This window comes from Pholcus phalangioides, unplaced genomic scaffold (assembly GCF_987345545.1).
Source record: "Pholcus phalangioides strain wild (caught in Gottingen) unplaced genomic scaffold, Ppha-v1.0 ptg000013l_1, whole genome shotgun sequence".
Classification (NCBI taxonomy): Eukaryota; Metazoa; Arthropoda; class Arachnida; order Araneae; family Pholcidae; genus Pholcus; species Pholcus phalangioides.
In genome coordinates this window covers 38,635,093-38,660,437 of record NW_028301606.1, presented here as the reverse complement: position 1 = coordinate 38,660,437, position 25,345 = coordinate 38,635,093, and the positions used below count along the sequence as shown (strand labels likewise).

The 25,345-nt window shown below is 37.1% G+C and overlaps 1 protein-coding gene and 1 long non-coding RNA gene across 6 annotated transcripts in view; both read left to right on the top strand.

The window, feature by feature from the left end:
• The window catches only part of LOC149079086 (proton-coupled zinc antiporter SLC30A2-like), a 41,692-nt gene extending 25,783 nt beyond the window's left edge, over window positions 1-15,909 (top strand). For all 5 annotated transcript variants that reach the window (XM_089241373.1, XM_089241375.1, XM_089241374.1 and 2 more), the window contains 7 exons: window positions 850-961; window positions 1,588-1,734; window positions 3,646-3,799; window positions 5,507-5,759; window positions 10,867-10,972; window positions 13,269-13,403; window positions 15,686-15,909. In XM_089241373.1, the coding sequence (XP_089097499.1) occupies window positions 850-961; window positions 1,588-1,734; window positions 3,646-3,799; window positions 5,507-5,759; window positions 10,867-10,972; window positions 13,269-13,403; window positions 15,686-15,831 (1,053 nt within the window). In that variant the 3' untranslated portion in view covers window positions 15,832-15,909. The remainder of the gene's footprint in view (window positions 1-849; window positions 962-1,587; window positions 1,735-3,645; window positions 3,800-5,506; window positions 5,760-10,866; window positions 10,973-13,268; window positions 13,404-15,685) is intronic.
• Window positions 15,910-19,064: 3,155 nt separating this feature from the next.
• Window positions 19,065-24,513, top strand: LOC149079085 (uncharacterized). The gene is made up of 2 exons (XR_016193876.1): window positions 19,065-19,181; window positions 22,138-24,513. It is a non-coding gene; the product is annotated as an uncharacterized LOC149079085 (long non-coding RNA).
• The last annotated feature ends 832 nt before the right edge of the window (window positions 24,514-25,345 follow it).

The window sequence follows — 25,345 nt, the reverse complement described above, 5'->3', positions numbered from 1 at the left end:
CTGTGTAATGCTGCCACCAGTTTTTCTAATTATGAGTGAAGTGTAATGATTAAATAGTTTATCGTTGTAGGCCTGTTGCTCTCTGTGGCGAGACTTTTTATTGGAGAGATCGGCTCGCATTTGCGCCTCGAAGTTGGGAACCACAGGAAACCAACTTCGGCCGACCACCACTATGGCGACGGTGGGGTTCGAACCCAGACACTCGCGATGGCAGTCCGTCACTATGGCCACTCGACCACTACAGCGGCTAGCTAGTTACGGCCCTGAGTTATAGTCATCCATGGCAGTGGTTCTCAACTCGAGGCCATGGCCCAGACATCTTGAAGCAGGGCCCTAGAATCTTTGGCGGGCCCCCTCCCAAGCCAAACTTTTCACTGGCCCTTTAAAGTGAACTTATAGCTTGAAAAACGAAAAAATTGTAATTGCCTCGGGCCCCTGGGGTGGTGCCCTGTCAGTCTCACCCTTGTGGGGGCCAGGAGTGCTCATGTTGAAATATGACAGTTTTATGTAACTTAAATTGTCATAAATGTTAATAATTCACTGCTTGTGTTATGTTGAGTTTTTCGTTCTACAGTGCTGCTACCTGTGAGTGAAATTCGAACTCTTTTTAATTTGTCAACAGAGAAAAAAAAAAAAATCTATGCCACGATATGTATTTTAGTGCAAACCTCAACTTTCTATGCCAATTGGTTGATTTGTTAGTAATTTTCAAAATATGTCCTGGACTTTCGTCTCCACCCTGTATTACCTTAAATTTTTTGTACTTGTAGTATTCGTGTCAAATAAGCATTTATGTTGACTTTTATAAACCGAATATTTAGCGTATTCTATAAAATTCTCATTTTTCAGAGCGACGCCCATTGCCATGTCGGTCCAGAAGAAAAAGTGGATACCGTGGCCAGGAAGCGTCTCATTTTCGCCAGCGTCTTGTGCCTATTTTTCATGATCGGGGAAGCCGTTGGTAAGAGTTGTTAACTTCGAATATTTATTCCCGAATGGGATGTTAGTGTAGAGGCGCAATTATCTGCACAAAGCTGAATCTTCGGAAATGTGGATTTTCCAATCCATTTCTTTTTAATGAAACTTTCTACACAGCCACAAACAACAGTGATTTTCATACCGTTTAGTTATTCTCTTTGTTGCAATAAAGTGTACTGAAAAAGTGCATAGCTGAGGCCAAATTATTATTATAAATTTATACAAAAATTGCCACGTTTTTAAGACAAATAAATTCAATTGGTCGAATGGTCGACGCGTTTCGGCTCTTCAATGGAGAGCCGTCATCAGGACCTCGTGGTCGGAATTCACACGAATGAGTCGTGGAGGAGTTCTTCGTGTGAATTCTGACCACGAGGTCCTGATGACGGCTTTCCATTGAAGAGCCGAAACGCGTCGACCATTCGACCAATTGAATTTATTTGTCTTGAAAACGTGGCAATTTTTGTATAAATTAAAACCAGGCAAAGTTTCTCATTTTTGTGATAATATTATTATAAAGCTTTTGTTATTTGACGTTTCTTATTCAGCTCTATTATTTCATATTACACGACTGAGGCATTGACTAGAAATTTATTTTATTTGTTATAGGTGGTTTCTTAGCAAACAGCTTGGCGATAGCCACAGACGCAGCTCACCTACTCACGGACTTCGCCAGTTTCATGATCAGTCTTTTAGCTTTATGGGTCGCGGCACGACCAGCAACGAAACGTATGAGCTTCGGTTGGTACAGGGCAGGTAAGTTATGTATGTCTCACCATAAACCCCTCATTCATAAATAACAATAAGTCTTGAGTACTGTCTCTATCCCTTCTATACCCAGCGCTCCTTGTTGCAGTGTTACGGTCGTTTTAGTTTCATAAGAGAACATTTTCCACGTTTAAAAAACACTTTTCCAACGGTGTTGTCTCGAACACCGGCGTCCTAATAGGTTAAGGTTAAACATGCGACGGCTTATGCAGCCGAAACCCGTTTTACCGAATACTGTTATAGCGAAAATCTCGTTTTGACGAACAAGGATGACGTCACTCTCCACTACCATACAAAGGTTTTTTAACAACTGGATGTTGTGAAGATGAATTTTCTCTTTACAAAAATTCATCTTCGCAACTGCCAGTAGTTAAAAACCTTCACTTTTCTAATCCCCAGATAAGTTTATATAAGAACTGGAATTCTTTTATAACGAAATTTCGTTATAATGAAGTGATTTCTCCGGTCTCTTGGAGTTCGTTATAATGGGATTAGACTGTATAACATAACGACACTATGTTGATCTTGTCCCTCTGGATTGAACAGTTTGTGCAACACAAACACGTGGTACCCAGACGGAAAGTCCCTTCATGTAGAGCCTTCGGTACACAGTACTGGCAGATATTGCCTTACCATGTGACGCTGCAACCATGGGTGTAACACTTCTGGAGGTCGCTCGTCGATTCCGCTCGGCTGCTACAGAAATAAACTGATCATTAGAAGGGTGTGGAAACCTTTGGTCAAACGGGTACAGGTCCCGGACAATTGTTTGACTTGTTCGTAATTGTTTTCATAATCGATATATTGCTATAATTGCTGAGCGGAATCGATGAGTGACCTCCACAACTGCTGCATCCAGGGTTGCAGCATTACTTGGTAAGACAACATATCTGTCAGTACTGTGTGCCAAAGGCTCCTCATGAATATACGGCATAGCGCAAGTATGATGCGAATACGTTGCTATATGCTTTCTGTGTGTACATTTGCCCGACTGTGGAGGTCTGTTCAGATGTATGGAGCCCCTACAAAATTAAGGACATAAAGCTCCTCGAAAAGACATAGAGGTTCTTTAGCAAACGAATAGCTTTCACACCAGATAAGGCCTGGGCTCTGTTCCTTCCGGGATATAAGTCCTTTACCCGTGTGGGTTGGGCCATGCTGGGAAAACCAAAGAAATAGCTGGCATGAGTTACTACTTCACCAAACACCAACTCTGGCAATATCACTATATTGCAATTTACTACCATTAGTGAGATGGGTTGGAAGTGAAGGCGCTGTCTATCGGTGGTCGCCTCGAGTTCGTTAGGGAAAATACCTATATCACCCCCCTCTTGGGTTCGAACCCGGGACCCTGACAACAACCTTCACGATGGTAGGCGAACATTTTACAACCAGGGCACTTGGCATGAGTTAATGGTGTTATTGCGAGAGGTTTGAATTTCTGGGGTTGCACTCTCTCTAATGGCGTAGAATTGCTGCAGATCTGAAGATGTGCTACAAACTAGTCCACCAAATGGTATACAATTGTCTACCATCGAGAGAACCTTTCTTCGAGATCGTGGACCGACGAGCTAACCTACGTAGGCATCACTTCCAAATTAGAATACCAACGGGTACAGATGCCGTGTTGCCAGAATACGGTACAGTCTGCCTCAGAACTTGCATGCTTCTCCCACGCAAGATTTGCTTCCGCTATTGAAGTTTTCGACCTGGCTCCGTATGCGAAGTGCTTTCCCTTCTGACTATTATTTCTGATTATTTTTATTTTTTATTACTTTATTACTATTTATTTATTTTTATTTATTATTACTCTTCCAGTGTAAGCGCATTTCATGCCTTCTGGGGTTGTTTTTGTTTAATAACGTTCTGTTAAAACTAATAACATTCATATCATTTTAGAGGTGATGGGTGCATTAACGTCGGTGCTTCTGATATGGGTTGTGACGGGTATCCTGGTGTACATGGCCATTGAGAGGATACGAACTGGAGAGTACGAGATCGAGGGTGAAGTCATGCTCATCACTGCAGCTGTGGGAGTCACAGTCAACATCATGTAAGGCCACCAAAATAATCTGCTCCAATCATTCTTTATCCTCGTAGCATAAAAATATTTTTGCATGTACAATATATTCATACAAAAATATTTTTATTGCAAGAAGATAATTACCGTTTTTTCACGTGTCTTGATATAAGCGACCTCCAGCAATAAATAATTCGATGATATGCAAAATGAAAGCCGCATTTTCGAAGTGACGCATCTCTCTCTCTCTCTTCTTAACCAAGTCATGTTCGGATTTCTATGAAAAAATAAAAATGAATCACACGAGTCTCTGCCGAAGCGAAACTTCATTAGCGTTTTCGGGTGACTCTTGCGTGATGTTCACATTGAAAATAACTGGAATATTTTTTTTAACAAATTTATCTTTTTCTTCTGTTATTGAACGAATGAATAATAAAAAAGTTATCACATATTATAATTTGGATCCTTTTATAAATATGACATTTCTGTAGAAGTGCCAAATTAACATTTGAAGACAGTATAGATCAGTGCTTTTTCAATCTTTCACTCCTGTGGCGGATGGTAGTTAAAAAATTTCGTACACCGGAGGAAATGAGTGAAGTAATTTGCGGACCGGTAAAACGTAAATGAATGTGAGAATTAATTTGAGGATCGGCTATTAATAAATGAGTGGAAGCAATAATTTGCGGACACACGAAAAATTTCTACGCAGTGGTTCTCGTCAATTTGTAAATAATTTAAAACTTCATAAAAATTGGAGAATTCTCTCGGTATACTTGAATGCAGCTTCCGAAAAAGTTATTTTCAAGAAGGGGAATTTTTGTTTTGGTACAGAAAAAAAATTTAGTTCAAGTTTTTTTTATCGATCGTGGGTGCTGGAAATCCTTCCGGCAGAAATGATTGGACCTGTAGGTCTGCCTACCTGGCTCCATTCTCTTCCGTGTCCGAAACGTTTGCAAAGCTCCAGCCAGTGATTCGTAGCTGAGGTATAACAACCTCCCCAATGGTGCTTTATCCATCAATGTTAACATCACAATGACGACAAACCTTATGTACGCACCAGTAACAGGAAAATTCAGAAACTAGCTGTTAATCGTGCACCCTGAATTTTGTAGGACCCTGATTCGAATACTCCTAGTGATTAGAATTCACTTTCATGCATCACCCTCTACGACAAAAATTCGAACTAATTTTTTCCCTGTACCTACTAAAAAAAGTTATCCGTGAGAATTATCTCCTCAAACCGTATACAAATGTACCGATTCCTTAATTTTTTAAGAATTTTTAAAGTATATGCGAATTTATGGGACACCCTGTACATTAAATATAGACCGTATTTGCCGAGTCTAAAATTACGCAGTAGTTACATGAATTGGGATATTTTGGGGACCGGTTAGGGCTGTCTTATCGCATGGGCTTTCATGGGCACTGCCCAGACGCTACGAGAGCACGGGGGGGGGGGGGGGTCTCGTGATAGTGAGATTTGGTACTATTATTTTCAGGAGTAAAAATGTGAATAAGTATGCATACATTATCGGCAAAGCGGGGGTCCTCCAGAATATCGCTTGGCCCGGGGAGGGGGACCCCATGATGCGGTTAAGATGGCCCCGAGACGGGAAAGAAATTCCTGCAGACCAATGGTTAAAGAACAATGGTATGAAGAATGAACGATGAGTACACATAATTGGTTATCTTCCAATATTGGCTACTAATTGAATCTTTTGGTTTTTTTCCCCTCAGTATGGGCTGTTCATTGCAAATCGGAGGTGTTCCGCACGGCCATTCTCACGGTGGCGGTCATTCTCACGGTGGTGGCCATTCACACAGCAATCATTCTCACGACAACGAGCATGGCTCTAAGAATGACTCCGATGCAGCGGAAAAAAACAGAGGATCACAGAATATCAATGTAAGGGCAGCCTTCATTCATGTCGTCGGAGATCTCATACAGAGTCTTGGTGTCCTCACTGCAGCATTTGTGATCTATTACAAGGTAATTTTTTATTTGTTCTTCTTGGATTTCGTACTATGGATAAAGCGATGCTATACAGGGAGGGAGATATAATGAAATTGTCTGTAAGGATTTTTATTATCTAGGTAAATTAGAAAAACTATCATTTGTAAGTCAAAATAATTTTAAATTTTTACGACCGACCGAATTTAACTTTTTCTTCGTTGCTGCCTAGCCCGAGGGGAATGCCTGGCGACTAAGAGACTGCCTTTGATGGCTATAAAGGGGGTTATAGACAAGTTTGTGCGTGTTTGTGTAGATGTGAAGTGCTTTTAAGTTAATAGAAAGAAAGAAAAACGTACGGTCCGGTAAATGCCACCATCAGAATACTAGTTCAGATCTTTTTGTCAGAAGCTCGAGCCCTATACCACCACAAGTTCTCCATTTGCCAATTAAGTCATGCAACTGCTCTTCAGGAGAAAGGGGAAAAAACAACCACGTGAGCCGAACTTACAAATTGTGACCCCAAAAAAAAAGCCCCACGGTAAGGATGGAATTTCAGAAAAATTTAAAGAAGTAGTAAATTAAAAAGCATATGTAGCACATGTGTAATTAAACATGACAATGAGTGTATTACTCAGTGTACCATTCTTACATGCAGAGCCATCGACATCGGTTAACAACTAACAGGCCTAGATACCTTATGGCATGAACAATCGTTTTTAACAGTATGAGAGATTAGATAAAATGACACGTATAGTACATGACATGAAACATTAGAAAGATGCCACTATAGTGGTAAAAAGAAAGATTATGCGATAAATGCGTGTATTAAAATGGATACATTAATGAAATCACTTGTGCACAATTCGCCAAAATGTTACGAAATGCAATAATAATAGTAATAATAATAAAGAACTATGATGAACACAAGAAAAAAGCAAAAGAAAAAAGTGTGCTAGCTGAGGTTATTATGAATACAATACCAGGGTCAGCCATGATTCTTTACACTTCAACAAAATGTTATTCTGTGCAGTAGAGTTGATCAATAAGACTCCCATAAGCTTCCCTGTTCGATGCTGTTCCGTACGTGCTGGATGAAGTTAAGAAACTGTATGTGATAGTTGGGTGTGTGAGTATACGTGTATAAGAGGTGTGTCAAAAATATAATAAAATTTGCAGCCTATGCTTGCACTCAGAGTCAGTATATGTCAAATTAATTGAGATCATTTCAGAAAATATGAATTCGATAAGTTGTGGCTTATCACAGAAATTTGGAATTTTTAGAGCTATGGCCGAAGGAGGTGAAACATCAAAATTCAAGAACGCATTTCACGTATGCAATTATAAAATCTAACTATCAATTATCTGAGCAAATAATTGACAAAAAGTGTGGAATCCTCCACCTAATGGTTATAATAGAGTATATATATGTTCATTCTAATGAATTGCGTGATTAAATACAATATACATATATGATTACATGTGGATACAAGATTAAATGCGATAAATATGGGTAGTAGCGTTCAGTATATATGCAACACTATGCCTCCTATCAATGAAGAGAGAATTAGAACTATTTACACTTTCTACAAAACTAAATCAATTCCCAACTTTTTGCAAACCATATGAAGTTACATTTGCTCTCATTTTAAGACCACTGCATGTAGCTGACAACAGATCTCAAGCCTTTGGATGTTACTCAAAGCTTGCTGGGGGTCTCTGGATGCTATAGGGATTTTCGACACAGGGCCGTCATTTCAACTTTTTCCGGGGGGGGGGGGCAAAGCACATGTACTCAATGTATGTATATATATATATATATATATATTTGTATATAAAATATATATATACCATTTTTAGCACCTAAATGACGGGCCTGATTTTCGAGTCGTCAGCATAAGAAGCTAAAATTCCTCTTTGTGGATCCAGAAAATCGTTAACAAAAATACTGAAGAGTATTGGGCTAATTTCTGACCTTTGACAAATAGATGCTTTAAATGGGCGTCGAGTAGGGAGGGTGTTTTTGATGCGGACCTGAAATGCCCTATCCTTGAGGTAGCTATGAACCATATGTATAAAGTGGGAGGGAAACCTTTTAAGTATCATAATGGCAATGAGTGTCGAGTGCTTAACCTTATCGAAGGCCTTCTGTATGTCTGAATCAAAACTCCTTGTGGATGAAAGCATCTTGTATGTATTTTACAACGCGGATCAGTTGTGTTACACTAGAATGTCCGCTACGAAAAGCATGTTGTTCATCTCGGATAAAGCTGTTATCCTCGAGATACAAAGATAATCTCGCCTCAAAGACTCGTTCAAAAATCTTGGACAATTCCGGGAGCAAGCTGATCGGGCGAAAATCATTCGCAAATGACATGTTTCCAGAAAAACGGGAAATGACAAATTTTTAACATACCATTAAAGTTTACCAGTGTGGTGATAATATTAGATGGATGTATCTTCAAAGCTGTGTTTGTAATATTATCCTACCCCAGAGGCTTTTTTTATCTTCAGGTCCTTTAATTATATGGAGGATCTCCTCCCGATCAGTGGGAGCAGCCGTCAAGATGTTATGCGGCTGGTTGTTTTGTAGAAAGATGATAACCACTTGTTCAAAGTGTGCTTCTACAATAGGCGGTTGGTTACTATTTGGTTGCTCTGCATATGTGTTACTATAAGTTGCTCCTCATATGTGTTAGCGAATGATTCCGCTACATCTTCATCAGTGTATACAAGACCATTAATACCAAGTATTCTGTTAATGTTGATGGCTCTGGGCTCACAAATTCTAATTAATTTCCAGAAACCTATCCGATACATCAGCCTCGTCAAGAAAATCATTCCACTTCTAGTGATATTCCTTGAGGCTGTTTCTCTTATTTCTCTGGACGTACGGTTCAGCATGTTACGGAGATTGGGGTCTCTCGTAAACTGTACTCGCTTTCGGAGTTGATTTTTTAAGTTAATTTTACACTTCAACTCCTCGGGGATGCCATAATTTTTAAAAGGCTTAATACGCCTAGTCAAATTATTTAAGGCATTTTGAATTACCTCAGTAATTTTTTTTCTACTGCTATATCAATGTTCTAAATGTTACTAATTGCTATGGTATTAGTAATTGAGATTCGCAAAAAGTGATAAGTGAATTCGATTTTTTTTTGGCTAATAGGATAACCTCTATAAAGCTCTGGCAGATAATTGCGAGCTTATCGTTTTCTTCAGTGGTATCCTTAAGCTTTCGGAAGGGGATATTTGCGATGGTTGTTGAGCAGTAGCAACTTCATTTGCGTCATGCTCAGTAGTGCCATCGTTTTTCTCAACAACCTTTTGCGGCGGCCCTTGTGATTCTAAATCGATCAGTGATGGGACCAGTGGGTCCTGGGCGTCCGTTGTTGGGGTCATTGGTCCGTTGTTGGGGTCATTGGTCCGTTGTTGGGGTCATTGGTCCGTTGTTGGGGTCATTGTTGAGGCATGTTGCCCACTCAAAGCAGGGCCGTCTTAAGAGCATCATGGGCCCCCAGACCGAGCGGTTTTTTTAGGCCCTACCAAGTAAATTCTAGAAAATTTCAACCAAATCTCATTTTTGTGAGGGCCCCTGGGCCATCCGTTAAAACGGCACGGACTGAAAGTATGGGGGGGGGGGGTGGACGTTTGTTCAGTGCTTCCACAAATTTGTGGATTTTGTTTACCACCTTTTTAATCTAAGTCACATCGGCAAATCTTATTCAGGGCTGAGTGTTTCGTTCCTCGTTTTTATCTTGGAGTCTTGAAATCTGGTGACTTGAACCCAGTCCTTCGGTGGAAACGGAAAACAAAAAAAATTTGGCTTAAATTTTTGTCAATAGAGAGCGCAGCAAAGCGAATTACTTGAAATATGCAAATCAGAGTCCTATAAAATGCAGGGTGTACGATCAACAGCTCGGTTCTGAATCTTCCTGTTACTGGCGCAGACAAAGTTTTCATTGTGATGTTGACATTGGTGGATAAAGCACTATTGTTGAAGTTGTTTTGCCTTAGCCATGAATCGCCGGATAAAACGTGAACGAAAGTGTAGGGTACAGAAGAGAATGAAGAAAGGTTTAGGTTTCATAACTAATGCCAGACTTGTTTTCAGCACCCTCTATCACCAAAATATTAAACTAATTTTTTTTTCTCTACCAAAAAAAAATCTCCCGTAAGAATAACTTTTTTCCTCAAATCACATTCAAATATATCAATTCCTTTTGAATTTTCACATTATTCACGAATATATGGGACACCCTGTACATTCATTATTCGATTAAATATAAAAATAATTAGTTTTTAATTATTATTGTGAAAATTGTAGCATCCAATTAAATACCTTCTGGCCTCCACAAGATCATTGCCAATTGTGGAGCGTCCACGTTGGTTCATGACCCAACCTTGGTCCTGACTGGACACGAGAGTAGCCCTAACCGTACAAAAATGCGATGAACATCAGAACACATTCACCTACGCAAGACATTTTCCCGGCTTTGTCTTTAAGGACACTCTTTGTTTCAAGAAAATCAGAATACACAAGGGGCGAAGTAAAGTAAATGATATATTTTAAAAATTTCTATCCGCGTTATTTGAATACTTTTGTTTCCAACAGAAAGTTATGACCAACGGTTTAAAAGTTCAGGTTTAAAAAGACTACTTTGGAAAATGATAGGAATATCAATTCATCCCTAAATTGCGATGAGATATATGCGAATGATTCATCAATTTATTCACGTAAACAAAACGAGTCTGCATTCATTACTTCTTTCAGTGATACTGTGGAAATGATGCGGAACGTGACATTACGAGATGCTATTGAAAAACAATATCATTCAGAAAGATGAATTATGGAAAATAAATGACGCAAACCAATGTTTTCCAACGTCTAAGAACTTCGAATCACGTGATCATATATTCATTCCATCTTACAACGTCCGTCGACATTAATGAGTAAGAAAAATACACAGGTGGCGTTTTTTTTAACGTACAAGGGTATTTGATGCCAGCATCTTTTCGGAAATTTCTCGAACAAAATGTAACGGTGCATATTCAGGAAAACTAGCTTTTTCTGACTAGATTTTATCTCTTTCGCCATTTTATTCTACCTATCAATATTTTGTACTAAATTTTAATTTATTTTCAGCCCGAATATGCTATCGTGGATCCGATCTGCACCTTTTTCTTCTCGATTCTCGTACTGATCTCTACTTTCACAATACTTCGTGATGTGCTCAATGTCCTTATGGAAGGTAAGAAATATCTATGATGAAATTCAATACAGTGATTCTAAGCCCAAACGTAGAACAGAGTTCAAATTATCCAATTAATCTGTACTTGGATCCGAATCATGATCATGATGAATGAACATGACTCGGCGTCTTTTAGGTCACACGTCAGGGCCCCCCGATTTATTTTTAATTTGTTTTTGCGAAGTCTATATTTATACTTGTACATATATTACTTTGAATCTAGTATTTGAATGCATGTTGTCTAAGGATCCTTTAGGTACCCTAGAATAGCCTTACCCCCCCCCCCCGAACTCATTGTATAATCTGATTCTCCTCGTTATATGTCTGACCTCGCACATGTTTTTTGTAACTGTATATGAATGCACGCATATGGCTATATGGGTCATTTAGATCCCATGATAAGGACCACAATTATTATTTTATAATATATATACATATATTTTTTTTCCTCTCCTTGTAACTCGGAATTTTCACCGGCACGACCACGCCCTGTGGGGCCATGAGCTTATATCGCGTAAGCGACGGAGCCTAGTCATGCTCGGTCCGTTATGTTCTGCACTTGGATCCGTAAAATGACTACAAATTGCAACTTGATCATCAATATCCACAAATGATTAATAATTGATCTTAGCTGCATATAATTCCACCGTTCTGGAATCGACATCATTGTAGAATTTCTTGACCCTTCTCTAAGCCTGATTTTAATAATAATTGGCAGTTTATTATAAGAGAAACACACAAAATTTAAATACAAAAGCAAGAAAAAACCAAGGATACTTCACTCCCGTACAATAAAAATGTTTGTTACATTAAAATTACAATAAAAAATTTGCTGTTACAATTCATTACAAAAAACAAATAAAAATACAATAATTAATGACAAAAAAGGGTTAATAATTTTATGTATTATTAAGACAAGAGAAAAATAAAATGGAGAAAACGAAAGACAGAAAAAGGTTAATAAATTAGCAAATTAGTAAGTGATGGCTGGCAAGATATTTACAATTAGTGTGAATAATAAACGTGTTGTAACGGGGGATGAAGATGCTGTGCGCTTATGAAATATAAGAACAAGAATCAACATATTATTCTTAATACAATACTATATATATCCCCATTCCACTTCAGTACACATAAAATTTTCTATGTTTTATAAAAACCGATATGTCATTGATGAAAACAGTTACTTATCAGCTATGAAACTGTTTCCCAAATTTTGCTAATCATTTGTATACTAGTAGTGAAATCTATTCTCGGAATTTGTTAGAAGAAACTATTCTGAGAAATCTGTTTCCAGAGATTTTGTGAACAACACAATTTCGATGCATTCCGGCTGAACAATGTTGCGATTCATTCCGTTATCAGAATAAAACTAAAAATTTACAAATTAGAATTTTGAATTTTTTCCTATACGAATGGTCAAAAATTTGAAATTGCTCACTAGTCATCTAAACAATTTGGCGTTTAGATTGATTTACAAATTTGGATCGTGTAGATTTTGCCGGTTTCCGATAAACAAAAAGGTAATTTTTTCGAGAACTCAGTTTCTAAACAATAAATCCAACGTGAAAAGCAAATTAAATTCTGACTTGCAAAGGTTGCCGTTTTCGAAGAAAGAAGTGCACGTTTTTTATTACGAGTTGTTATAAAATCTGGGGTCATCTCTAGGACTGACCCGACAATTTCCTACACGTTGCTCAGCAGCAGAATGTTAGCATGGCTGTTCGAGCCAGAAATTAAGGTTTAAAAAAACGACACCCATTGTCCGCCTAAATTCAGAAACATCATAATTTTCCAACTTTTATTTTTGAATATCTACTGTTTAACAAGTTGGTCAGAAGCCAATATCCCTCTGGATAATGAAGTTAGTTGAGAGAAATTCAAGAGAGAGAGAAGACAAATTGATCGAGAGAAGCACCGTCTGACAGCTTGTGCACTTCCCAAACTGCCATACTAAATAATTTGCTCATACTAAAATCGCGATTTTCTTACCTTCCAACTTCGAATTAACCAAAATATTCAAAGGAATTTTGAATTAAACAAGAAATTTAACATCAAGTTAAGTAGAAAACTCAAGGTGTGGTCGTAAAAGTTCGAATAATCCAAAATTCGAATTAATCAAGCTCTACTGTACATTAAAAAAAAATTCAGAAAACCAAAATTTTGTTTTGTTTTCATTGAAAAAAATCTTGTTTTAGTAATCAAATTTATCCTCAGTAAGATTAAATTTTTTCTCCAAAAACTTCATTATGTATTGGATACCAATTTCACTTATAATTGTCTTACGAAACTACAGGAATGCCAAGAGGAATGAATTTCCAAGAAGTAATGAAACTTTTACGAACCATACCAGGAATTATAAAAGTTCATAATTTACGGATATGGTCTCTGAGCATGGATAAGACGGCTCTTTCAGCGCACATTGTCATTGGTGAGTGAGATTTATAAATGCCATCGAATTATATCAACATTTTTTGGATACAGTGAAACCTGTCGTTTGCGATCACTGGCGGGGCAAAATAACTCGTCCGTAAACGACGGGGTGACAGTTAATTAGAGGTTTGAAATGCAAATTTTTATTACATAAGAGGAAATTATTACTTGGCTGTAAAAGGGGGGGGGGAGGTGACAGCATCTGAGGGGTGGCTGTTAAGAGGGGCTTTACTGTATTTCTAAATTATGCACGTATGACTATTATATGAAGTATTCGTAAATTTGCTATGATTTCCGGTTTGATAAATAAAAACATTTCAAACTTTTTACATATTTTAACATGTATATAAACTTACTTAATATTCGCAATCCGACGAATATTGTGACGATATGAATTGAGAGCATTTGTGACGGTAATAGCAAAAGATATTTAAGGGGAAGCTAGCTTAACCCTTGATGCACTTTGAATTCCATTTCGGTATCAGGATATTTTGTTGAAATTGCACCAAGACTATTCCAAGAGATTTTGAAAATACATCAATAGGAAGTATGACCATGGCCCCCACAAGAGGGAGGCTGACAGGGCCCGGGACGATTCTCATCTTTTTTTTTGTTTTTTCACGCCATAAATTCACTATAAAGGGGCCGTGAAAAGTCTAGACTGGGGGCCCGCCAAAAGTCCCATCCTAGGGGCTCCGCTCCAGGATGTGAGGGCCATGAGTATGACTGTGTCCTCAATTAAAGACAGCAAAATATGACGACATATTTGAAAAAAAAAGCTGAAGTGAAACGAAATCGAGTTGCGTTATTCGCATTGATCTGTAATCTAAATAAACAATTACGAAAGAATCACTTGCATAAAAATAACAGTATAATATCGATAATATGAGGTGAAAAACAAAGGTACCCTAGGACATTAAACATACCAACTTCACAAGAGTTCATTTCTTGAAGTCGGTATGTTTTATTATGGGAAATATTTTATTATGGTATGTTTTGTTATTAGAAATGGCTTCTCGAGAATTTTTTCGATGCCAATATCTGAGTAGGAATGTCATCTACACGCGCTGAAATACAACATACAGTTGCAAGGCTAAAATATTATACAAAACCAAATCCTCGCTGTACTCAAACTAGTGGGTATACAAATGTGTTTATTTATGAGTCGAAATGATAAGTTGGCTATATCAGCGGTCACCAACCATCTGAACTCTACGAATTTTGAATCTCAAGCAGAACTGTACTTAGCAGGCACGGATCCAGAATGGGGGCGAGCGTTCCTCCCCTAACAGACAGAAGTAAAGTAGAAAATAACGATTCTGTCCCATAAAATACGGGACATATATTCACCGTACGCCTTTTATACTCCCTGAAATTCACCCTCCCCGACATATTGCCCTGGATCCATGCTTGGTTCTTTGGGGTGGGGTACGAGAAGTGTCACAGTATGGTTTTTGTGTGTATCTATAACTGTCTGAGATGGGAATTATGTGTGTTGTCGAGAAGTGCTGTCATCCATCTTCCAATTTAGGAAAAAGAAACGACACATATCATTGAATTTTTGTGGTTGTAATAATTTGATGCAGTCAGTACAATGCTTTTTCAGAGGGGAAAGCCGACTCGCATTCATTCCTCGCGACCCACACTGAACTTTTTGCCGCTGGTTTTTGAACTTTTTGGTGGTCGAGTGGTCATAGTGACGGACTCGCACTGTGAGATTCAAACCCCACCAGTGCCACAGTGGTGGTTGGCTGAAGTTGGCTTTCTGTTGTTCCCATTTTGAGCCGAGAATGCAAGCCGATCTCCTTGTTGAAAAGTCTCGCCACTGAGAACAAAAGGCCTACAATAGTACAAATATTCAACCAATACACTTCACTCATAGATGGCATCACTGAAAATTCAAAAACACGGCACTAGATACACACTCAGACTGTTTGGTACCCACAGTTGGACACTATTTGAATGAATGGATGAACCTCCCCCCCCCCCCCCCCCCCACTGAGCCACCTGCAGAGATCAAACCCAGTAGCGTCGAGCGCCCACGGAAATTTATAGAGCTTATCCGAGCACCTTCCCTCCAGAATTGATTCAGAAATCCATATTTCCTATATGAATCTCAAGACATGTATCCACAGGTAGGAAATATTTCTGAAGTCCCTGATCAAACCTGGAAATAACGAGTACTACATTCCAAGGGAGAAAAAGTTGAAAATTTTCTAGTTCTGTTCAGTTCAAATCTAAACACGCTCACCTTTTAATCATTTACATTATCGCATACAGATAAAGGGGAAAATCCTATCCTGATCTTGAAGCAAGCGTCATCCATCATAAAACAGAACCTCGGTGTGTTCGAGCTCACTCTCCAAGTAGAAGAATACAAAGACGAAATGCAGGACTGCAGTAAGTGCAAAGAACTTGACTATTAAAAAGGACTTCGTCGAAGGGACTGCCATGCTGGAATGAGAAAATATGCGGTGTGTTTCAATAAAAGTTTTTAGTTGGTCTTTTTTGTCTTCGTTTTTTTTTTTCTGTATTTACTGTATCTTCAAAAACATGACTTTTAAGCTTATGTGTAACTACGCAGACACCTTTACTAATGACAACAGTAATCAAAATATCATGAATCCCATCATATGACACGAAGAAGTTACAAAAGAAGTGAGTGATTATTGAACCTTTAACCAACTGACAATACAATCTTTTGGACAAATACGGGACGAGAGTTTCGACAACTAACTTCATTTTCGTATAATCCAGTGCCGTCTTAACGCATGGACCCACCCGGGCACCTCAAGAGAAGAAGGGCCTCACAAAAATGAGATCCTGTTGAAATTTTCTAGAATTTACAGGTAGGGCCCCAGAAAAACCACTTGGCCCGGGAGCCCATGATGCTCTTAAGATGGCCCTGGTATAAGCCAGTTGTCTAAACTTTAGTTTCCCAAACTTTTTTGTTCATTGCCTATGACGTACCTTATGTAAAAAGAAAACTCAATGAAACTTCTCAGTGTCCCGAAGATTTCAGCTCGATGGGAGTAAATGTGTCACGTACTTGAGTTTCAATTTCTCTTGGCAACCCTGATAATGGAAATGGATGGACAAATGATGTATTGAAAAAGTAAAATTCTCGCAAAATGTGGCCATTTTAGTTTGCTATTCCCAATGTATATTCTCGAGTCAATTCCACTGAAGGCTCCTTTTTCAGTTTTGAAAGTGACACCCGCGAGACACCAAGGCTCTGTCGCAGAGTTGAAAGTAGCTAATCAATTTTTGTTCTCAATGAACGTAGGCCATAGTTTCCCAAACTTTTTGTTCCATCGACTCTTTCAGATTTTTTTCCCCTCATTGCCCGCCAACTCAAGCTAACCCATAGGGTCCTATGTTATACCCGTAGCTTCTATCACCTCCCTGAACCTTTCCATCACCCCCAGGGGCAATATTTCCCACTAACCTAGACTATGAAACTGAAGAGACACGTAAATTAATTTTTTATTACAATTTGTACAAAGCTCCAATTACCTTAACGCACTTGATTCCGATTTCTCATTCGACCCTGACTCAATATCCCAATAGAAAATTCTCGCAGCTCATCCCGTCAGGTCCGCAACTAGATTCTTGGTCAGCCGTTGCGACCATGCATTTTGGCACCCCCATTGTTGAAAGAAACGTTAAAGGGTGAAATGTTGAATCACCCTTTCGCAAAACGAAGAAACTGCAATAGATTTTGTTTAGAAAACTCACGTCAATTCCTGTGTAAAATGCAGATCCGACTTATTTCAGGGAAACTTCGCTAAAATTAATCAACTTAAACAAATGTAAGGAGACCCCCGAGGAATCAATTCAAAAAAAAAACCCTTGTATTATGTAAAATCAATACTGTAATAATATTACAGTAGAACCTCTCGATAACGGACACCAATAGGACCAAAAATTTTGTCCGCTAAAGGGGAATGTCCTATAATGAGGAGGTACGATATACGGTAGAACATCGTTTATACGACTGTCACATTTATAAGACGCTTGACTTCGGTCGCAATTGGTTTCTATACATTTTAACGTTAAAATGTATATGTTACTGTGTGTGTTTAAGGGCGGTATTCACCGAGATAGTTTAAACTATAGTCACAATTTTTTGATAAGAGATCGACACGTATTGGTTAAATTCAGATTTTTAACCAATCCGCGTCGATCTCTTACCAAAAAATTGTGACTATAGTTTAAACCATCTCGGTGAATATCGCCAAAAGTGATGCACACAGGTGGATATGCATAATCACCAATCGTCTCGATAAAGAAAGTTTAATTAAATTTCGCATTATTTATCCGCTTTTACCGGCGATTATGCGTAATTTTCGCAAAAATCCAGCTGGAAAGTCTGATAAATATGAAAAAATTTATAACCTTTCTTCTCTTCATTAAACGAATTAATTATTTTTACCCACCCACACACACACATACACACATTACACGATACGTTCACTACACATATTTTGCAACAAAAATTGAATCAAAATGAGTGTGATGAAAATGAAACGTTCATAACAACGTGTCTTGTAAATGTTGGCTTTCTTTTATGCGTATAAACAAACTAAACCCAGGGCAGTCATTTCAACTTTTTCTTGGGGGGGGGGGGGTGGAACCACATGTACTCAATGTATATATATATAGGCCTATACCATTTTTAGTACATTTTCAAAAGCCGGGGGCCGCCTTCTTGACCCCCCTCCCCCTAAAAATGACGGGCCTGATAAACTCAATATATTAACATTCGAATTCACCATCCTGTTTATTAAGTAATTAATCGATATATGATCTATCATAATCACTAATACGAGCTTGTGTTTAAAAATAATCTTAGTTCGATGAGATAAATTCTCTTTTTATGATATGACCAACAATTAATAAATTAGAGTTTGCTTGATTTTACTGTCCGCTAACGGTGAGTGAAATACATTAAAGCCCTATTCCACGGGATTAGAAAGGTGTCTGGTAACGGAAGGTATCCGTTAACGGAGAGTGTCCGTTAGGGGAGGTTCAACTGCATTAGAATATTTTTTCATTCACCTATTTTTCTGCTATTTTGACGCAAGAAAATTTTCTTAACGTTTCGAAATGCAAGAGATTCTCTTAAACAAAGTTCTACGTTTGTTCTTAAGTACCGTAAAAAATATGTTGGAGGAATAACAAAAATTTAATTTAATTTTGCAATATATTTCTTAATTTTTATTCGCAATATATTGCAAAATTATAATTTTCCAATATATTGGAAGATAACGTTGATAGATAGCATCGGGATGCTATCTATCAACAGATAGATAAAACAGCAATCAAACAGACCAAGATATCATAATTGTGCTGCCATCTATTAAAAGATTTTGAAAAATATTCAAAAAAAAGAAAAAAGAAAAAGAAAAAAAAAGGGTTTTTTTATTTATTTATTTAAAATTCGTCGATTGATCTTGAATTTTTACCGTTTTTGAACTCACGACCTCTGTATTTTGCTTTCACTTTCCCGCATTTTTCTGCCTTCCCACCATTTTCATGAAAATATTTCGTTTTAATTTCCTAGATGGCAGCACAAGTTAAGATATTTTGTGAGACACTACTTGGTTACTTTTTGATGATGATTTTGGCTAGAAATTTTTTTGAGGATCTGGCAACGCAGTGTCGTTGGTAGTCAAAAACGTCCGTGTTAAATCAAAATTAGAGACATTTTAGTAACAAATTGAGGTTATTTTATAATTTTACCCGATTCAATGAGATGTGAATAGCTGAATAGGTAACAGTAAGTTTTGAGCCTTAACTAAATTCACTAATTTTCAACTCTTAGAGCATTTAAGGTTCATTAAGAGTAAATCAATAATGAACTCATCAAATTTTTATAGAACTTTCTGAAAGAAATAGAAATTATACTTCGAGTATATATTTTTGCCCGTAAATGCGTCATTACTGATTGGGACCGGGCTGCAAAATATTAGGGACCGTAAAACTGGGTTTTGTTGCATTGACTTTCTATGCATAATTTTTTTTACGATTATCGATTTAAAAAGCCAGAACTTGACATTTTATTGATGAAAAATATGGTGATATTACAGATACACATGGTAGGGAATCCGTGGCCCCTCACAATCTTAAATGGGGGCCTTGATTTTTGACAGGACCCCAGACTATGATTATTAGCTGGTTCCTTGTATTGATTTTTCAAGAATATTTCAAATTTTTAAATACTAGAGAGATATAAGACCGATATCCAAGCCCTCCCTCCCCGAGAGCCCTGTCAGTCTTTTTTTTTTTCTCCATCGTCATATCAGACTTGAAGTTTCAGTCAACACGATTCAAATTCTTATTTCAATGTATTAGACATTATTTCGCTTTGTATATGTTGTGTTAACGTGAAGCTCCTAAACAACCTGTGCTACCCAGCATGCCCATGTGTTATTACGGCCTTGTTTTGCTTCCTAGAACTCCTCGGAGAGGTGTTTTTAATATTGAAGAGGTTATTCAATATTAATGTATGTTGTCTCTTCAATATTATGTTGTCTCATAATATTGAAGAGGGCAGCAAAACTGTTTTTGCAGCAACGTGTTCGAAGCAACTGCATGTTAAAGGGTGGCAAAGCCATAAATTCTCAGTCTTTAGAGCAAGGGGCTATGTCAGCGAGGGAACTAAAGAGTGTGCAAGCACGTGAATAACCAAAACAGCAGAAGCACAGACAACATGGGGGGGGGGGGGGAGAAGGGCAGCTGAAAGTTGTCACTCAAGCCCCCATATGTAGGTGGGTGTGTTGCATTGCAATTCACTAATTATTCGAAGAGTCAGCCCCATAAAAAAATTATTAGGGGGTGAAATAGCCTTAGGCCCCAGGAGCACCTGCAAAAAACACTGTGCAAGCATGTCAGTGATCGAAAGATTTCTAAGGTCAGTGGGCAGTGAGAAAAATGATTTGTCAATACAGTACAACCTCAATATAACAATATTGTGCAAACACCAAGAAAAAATATTGTTGTAGAGGGATTATCGTTATATTTAGAAGCAGCATTATCATCACATTTGTGCTGTTGTCATCTTTTTGAAATTGAGTACCACTGGAAAATGTGCTTTTATGTATTTATTTGCCGAAAAAGTTGTAATTGATTAGATTATTAATAAAATTCAGTCAGATGCATTGCCCCTGTAAAGTTTTACCGTGTTGTTCTTTCGTATCTTACACAGAAAGTAGCGATCAACAAGTGATGAAGTTAAAATAAAACTTGAAGCGATTTTTAACAAATTTAAAAAAAAAAAATTATTGTTTTAGTGGCTTTAAAAAATCTAAAAAAATATTGTTATAGAGGGATTCATCATAGTAAAAGATACCATTGTATTGAGAGCAGTTTAACATTACACTACAAGCAATTCCAAACAAGATTTTAAAAAATATTGTTGTAGAGCAGGTCATCTTCAACCCGTTTCTCGCGAGCACCGCAGACTCCTTTAAGGGGCCAGAGTGCTCAATTCTCAGGACCTATTTCCTGCTCGCGATCAAGTGATCAACTTTCCAATCAAACACCTTGCACAGATTGCATTCAAGGACTGAAATCATTCTGATTTTTTGCAATCGCACTTCAAACTTGCCATAAGAGTGCTCTCTGTTTGATGATGAGTACAGGAACTGCTCGCTACTGGACAAAGGTTTAAGACCTCTGTTGTAGAGAGATTTATCGTTATATCGTGTAACGTTGTAATGAGGTGTGGCATGTGCTATGAAGCTCCCTCGAGAGAGAAACGATAAGATTCTTTGCTGTTCACACCAAGCAGAGATGGATGAAGTCGGGAAAGAAAATTGTGTTTCTCTGTGGGGAAATCTAACCACCAATCTCTCGAAATCTGGGAAGATCCTCTAGTATTAAGCTACTTCTACCTTAACTGTACATTCACCTCATTTATTCCTCTTTAGGATTTCTTACAAATCAGTAGGCCTACATGTCAGAACATGCTTTTGTATGTATGTCTACGCTCGGCCCAAATGTAGTTATGTGGTCAGAGTTGTGCTGGTAATTTTTCATGTTGTGTCAGTATCGTGTTGTAGGCTCTCTGCAGAGAGACTTTTTTTTTTCATATAAATTGAAGACTGGCTCGCATTCACGTTTCGAAGTTGGAAAACTGCAGAAAATTAACTTCACCACTGTGCATAAATGGAGTTTGAACCTGGATCCTCATGATGAGAGTCCAGCACAATGCCCACCTGAATGCTCAGCAGCTCCACCATTAAGCTACAGAGAAACATTTTCTTTCCTTAGAGTGTATATGTATGCTGGATGGGATTGTGCATGAACAGCCTCCTGACTCAACTAGTAGCTCTTAATGACAATAATTCCCACAGATGGCGACATATAGAGATGAACGATGTCACCCTTCTCTGTGTTTATACAAAGTATGAAAGACTGGATACTCAGCGGAGAGGATTGATGAAGTTTAGAAAGAAAATTTAACGGTGAATTTTCTTCCCAAATTTCACCCATCTATCTCCGCTTTGTATCCATTCTTTCATACTTTGTAAAGCCACCTTGTAAATACGCCTCTACTAGAGAGAGACATTACCATTTTGACTGCCTTGTGGGAGCGTTGGCCAAGCAATGCACTAGGGCCATCTACAACTTTTGTGAAATTTATTCATGTTGATATAATTGATTCATCAATAACTTTTCTTTTTTCATGAACCAAATGTAATTGATTCTTTAATTTACACTTTCAGGTCAAAAACGGTGATTTTGTTTGAAATTTGGCATTTCTTCCTTGGCAGTCGTGTTTTGTATTGGTCAAGATGAGTAAATTATTGGCTACTGCTGTTCAGCATAAAAACTATTACTCATTCTGCAAGAATTGAAAAGTACTGTGCTATCACGCAACACTTTTCTTACTTTTATATTCTGATATTGCTTTTATTCAACTTTTGGTTCTTTTCCTGAGAAAAAACGACAAGTTGTCAATAATTTGTTTTGATGTAAATCAGTTTTTATGCAATTGGAATTTATTTTTTTAATCTATTCACCTGTTATTTGTCTTTGATTGTTTTTCAAACACTGTGATTGTTTATTTTTTACACTTTAATACAAGTGTGATGTTACATAATTAGATATTACACAAATACGAATTGTTTACACTAGAATAAGTCACGAAGTATATAAACTTCACCCATACCTTTAGAGCATTATAATTAATCTCACTAACACTTATCGGTTTCCATAAATATTTTGTTGTGCAGAGTTTTCTGTTACACTTGTTTTGTGCTTTACGTTCAGAATAAACAGCAGCACTATTGTTGGTATATATTATTGAATATATCACATACAGCCTGCAGTTATGATAGTGTTCTTCCTTGTCATATTGTTTGTCACCTTAGTTTTTTTGGTTATTTATTTCGCCACACCTCTTTTAAGGTATAAATGAACACTAGAGTTTTCTCGATAAAGACAGTGATATACTTTTGTGAGATTGGTGTTATGTAGCCTACGGGTTGTTCTTGACGTACGATCTGTCATTGATGAAATAACCTGGTGAAAGGTCTTTTTCACGTAATATATGTATTTGTTTAATTTATCTACTTTACCTTTTAGTTTATTTTGGTATGTCTGATAATGAAATCAAGTTTACAATTAGTGAGCACTCATGCCTTGGCAATTATCTGTCATGTGCAGGCACTCAGAATGTATGTTTCAAAATATCATGGTTTAGAAATTGAATAGAAAAACTTTTTTTGTTAAATTATTTTACAAGTTTTCTTTTATTGTATGTATGAATTTTCATATCCTTTACATAAATAGTTTTGTGTTCATTGAAATTTCAATACATGGAAAGTGGTGATATTTAAAATGGGTATTTGTACAAGACGACATGTTTCATTTCCAAAAATAAGTATTTGCGAGATCTTTCTTTCCGTTGCCAACTTAAAATATTTCTGTTGATAACCCACACACATATATTTTTTTGCGCATATGTGCCAGTGAACATGTTAATTGACCATATCTAAAAAAAGTGATGCTGTCGTTTTTGTCTTGACGCATTAAGCTGCCATCATTAGTTCTCTAGAAACTGATACCAAGTATAAATGAAAGCTTGAGGTTTTATTTGCTAATCATGATTATTCATCTTATTTTTGCAAATAATCAAGCTTCACGCTTGAAGAAAACATAGGTATTCGAAAAAACAGTGTTTTCTTGTGCATATGTAGGAGTTGTGTTTTAGAAATTATTCAATGAATCCGTCGACTTGTTTGAATGCTGTTTCGTTATTTATTTCCTCAGAATTGTTGCATTGTCACATTAATTGACAGAAACTTGATTGTGTATCCATTTTGAATTTGAAAAATAAGTTTGAAAACTGCTACTGTTCTTTAAGTGGGCAGTTTTAGAATATGCTTTATGAATAGTCATGTAAATGCACATTGATTTGACAACATGCTTTTTTTCTGCCTCATACTTCATTCAGTGAATTTTAGCTGTACATAGCATGAATGGTTTTAAAATGTAAGCAGCATTGCTTCAGAAGCAAAGTGAATAAATACGTAATAGTCGTAGAATTAGTTAAAGTGTTTTGTGGAAATGCTCCGTGTTCTATTGTTCTATTGGAACGTAAACTGATGACTAGAAAACTACATTTTATATGTGCTATTTTATAGCTTACCAATGCCAGTTTTAGGTTCATTCCACACTAGTGTGATACTACATGCGATGCAGCCTACAACTCGACACGGATTGGTTAAAAATCTGAATTTCAGGTTTTATACTTTTGTATAATTTTTTTAGAAAATGTTGCTTAACAAATGCATATAAAACAAATTATGGCTTTCTTCGTCCTAAAATAAATAAATATTCATTATTATACATTATTCAACATATTTTGAATTGGTATCGTCGTAAGCATATGTAGTGCTGACAAAACTTTCAAGTACCAGGTCATCTAAATTGTTGTGTACTAATTTTAATTTTTTTTTTCTTTTTGTTTTTAAGTCTGAATTAGAACTGAAATGAACTGTTAACAAAAAAATTACATGATAATTATTTCATTTTTCATAATGTGGTAGTGAAAAGGTTAACAAGTTTTCTACATCCTCTGCAAAGGAGGAAGACAATTGAACATTTCTTAACACTTTTGCATCTGGGAACTATAATTCGTTTTTTTAACAAATCAGCATCATCAGGAAACTGAATTTTCATTTCCTAAATTTCGTGAAATAAAATTATGCACAAAAAAGCTGTTCCACAGATTATCATAAAACAATTACAGTTTTAATTCACATATGTTGAAATATTTTTATATAATTAAATCACCATGTTTTATAGGAAAGTTTTAGTAGAAATGGCTCAGTGTTAAACAGATTCACAAACCATTTAATCAGTGGACAAATTTCCGAGCTTTCTTTAACAAAGACATAATAGTCACTGGAGCTTTTAGGCAGGGGATCCATATGACCCCTCCCCACCCCGAAAAAAAGCCACACAGTTGTATTGGCAACACAAGAGAGGAGTGCACTACCTTAAAACACAAGCACAATTTACAATTCCTAGAAATGCCTGTTTTTGATGATTGTTGGTTTTCTGTAAGTTGTCATAATATTTTCTGCCTTGACCATGGCGCTGACATACAACAGCCTTACGTTGTCATCAAAGAACTGTGCTAACATGTGTCACAGTGACCAGGTTCTGTGATTTTACTAAAAAGTTCAAACTCCCATGCATTGCTGCCATTTCTCTCCATCTTTTATTTGCATTTTTTCCAGAACTCTGTCTATGTTTTAATTTAATAGCTCATATAGATTATATGCAGGAATATACACACAAATGTGCTGTCGCGTTTGTAGATATTGACAGTGTTTTCTAGCAAAACCTCCTGCATTTAATCTAAAGAATTTTGATGTCGTGCTCTGTGTTAGAAATTTGTTTAGCCACTGTTGAATATTAAGT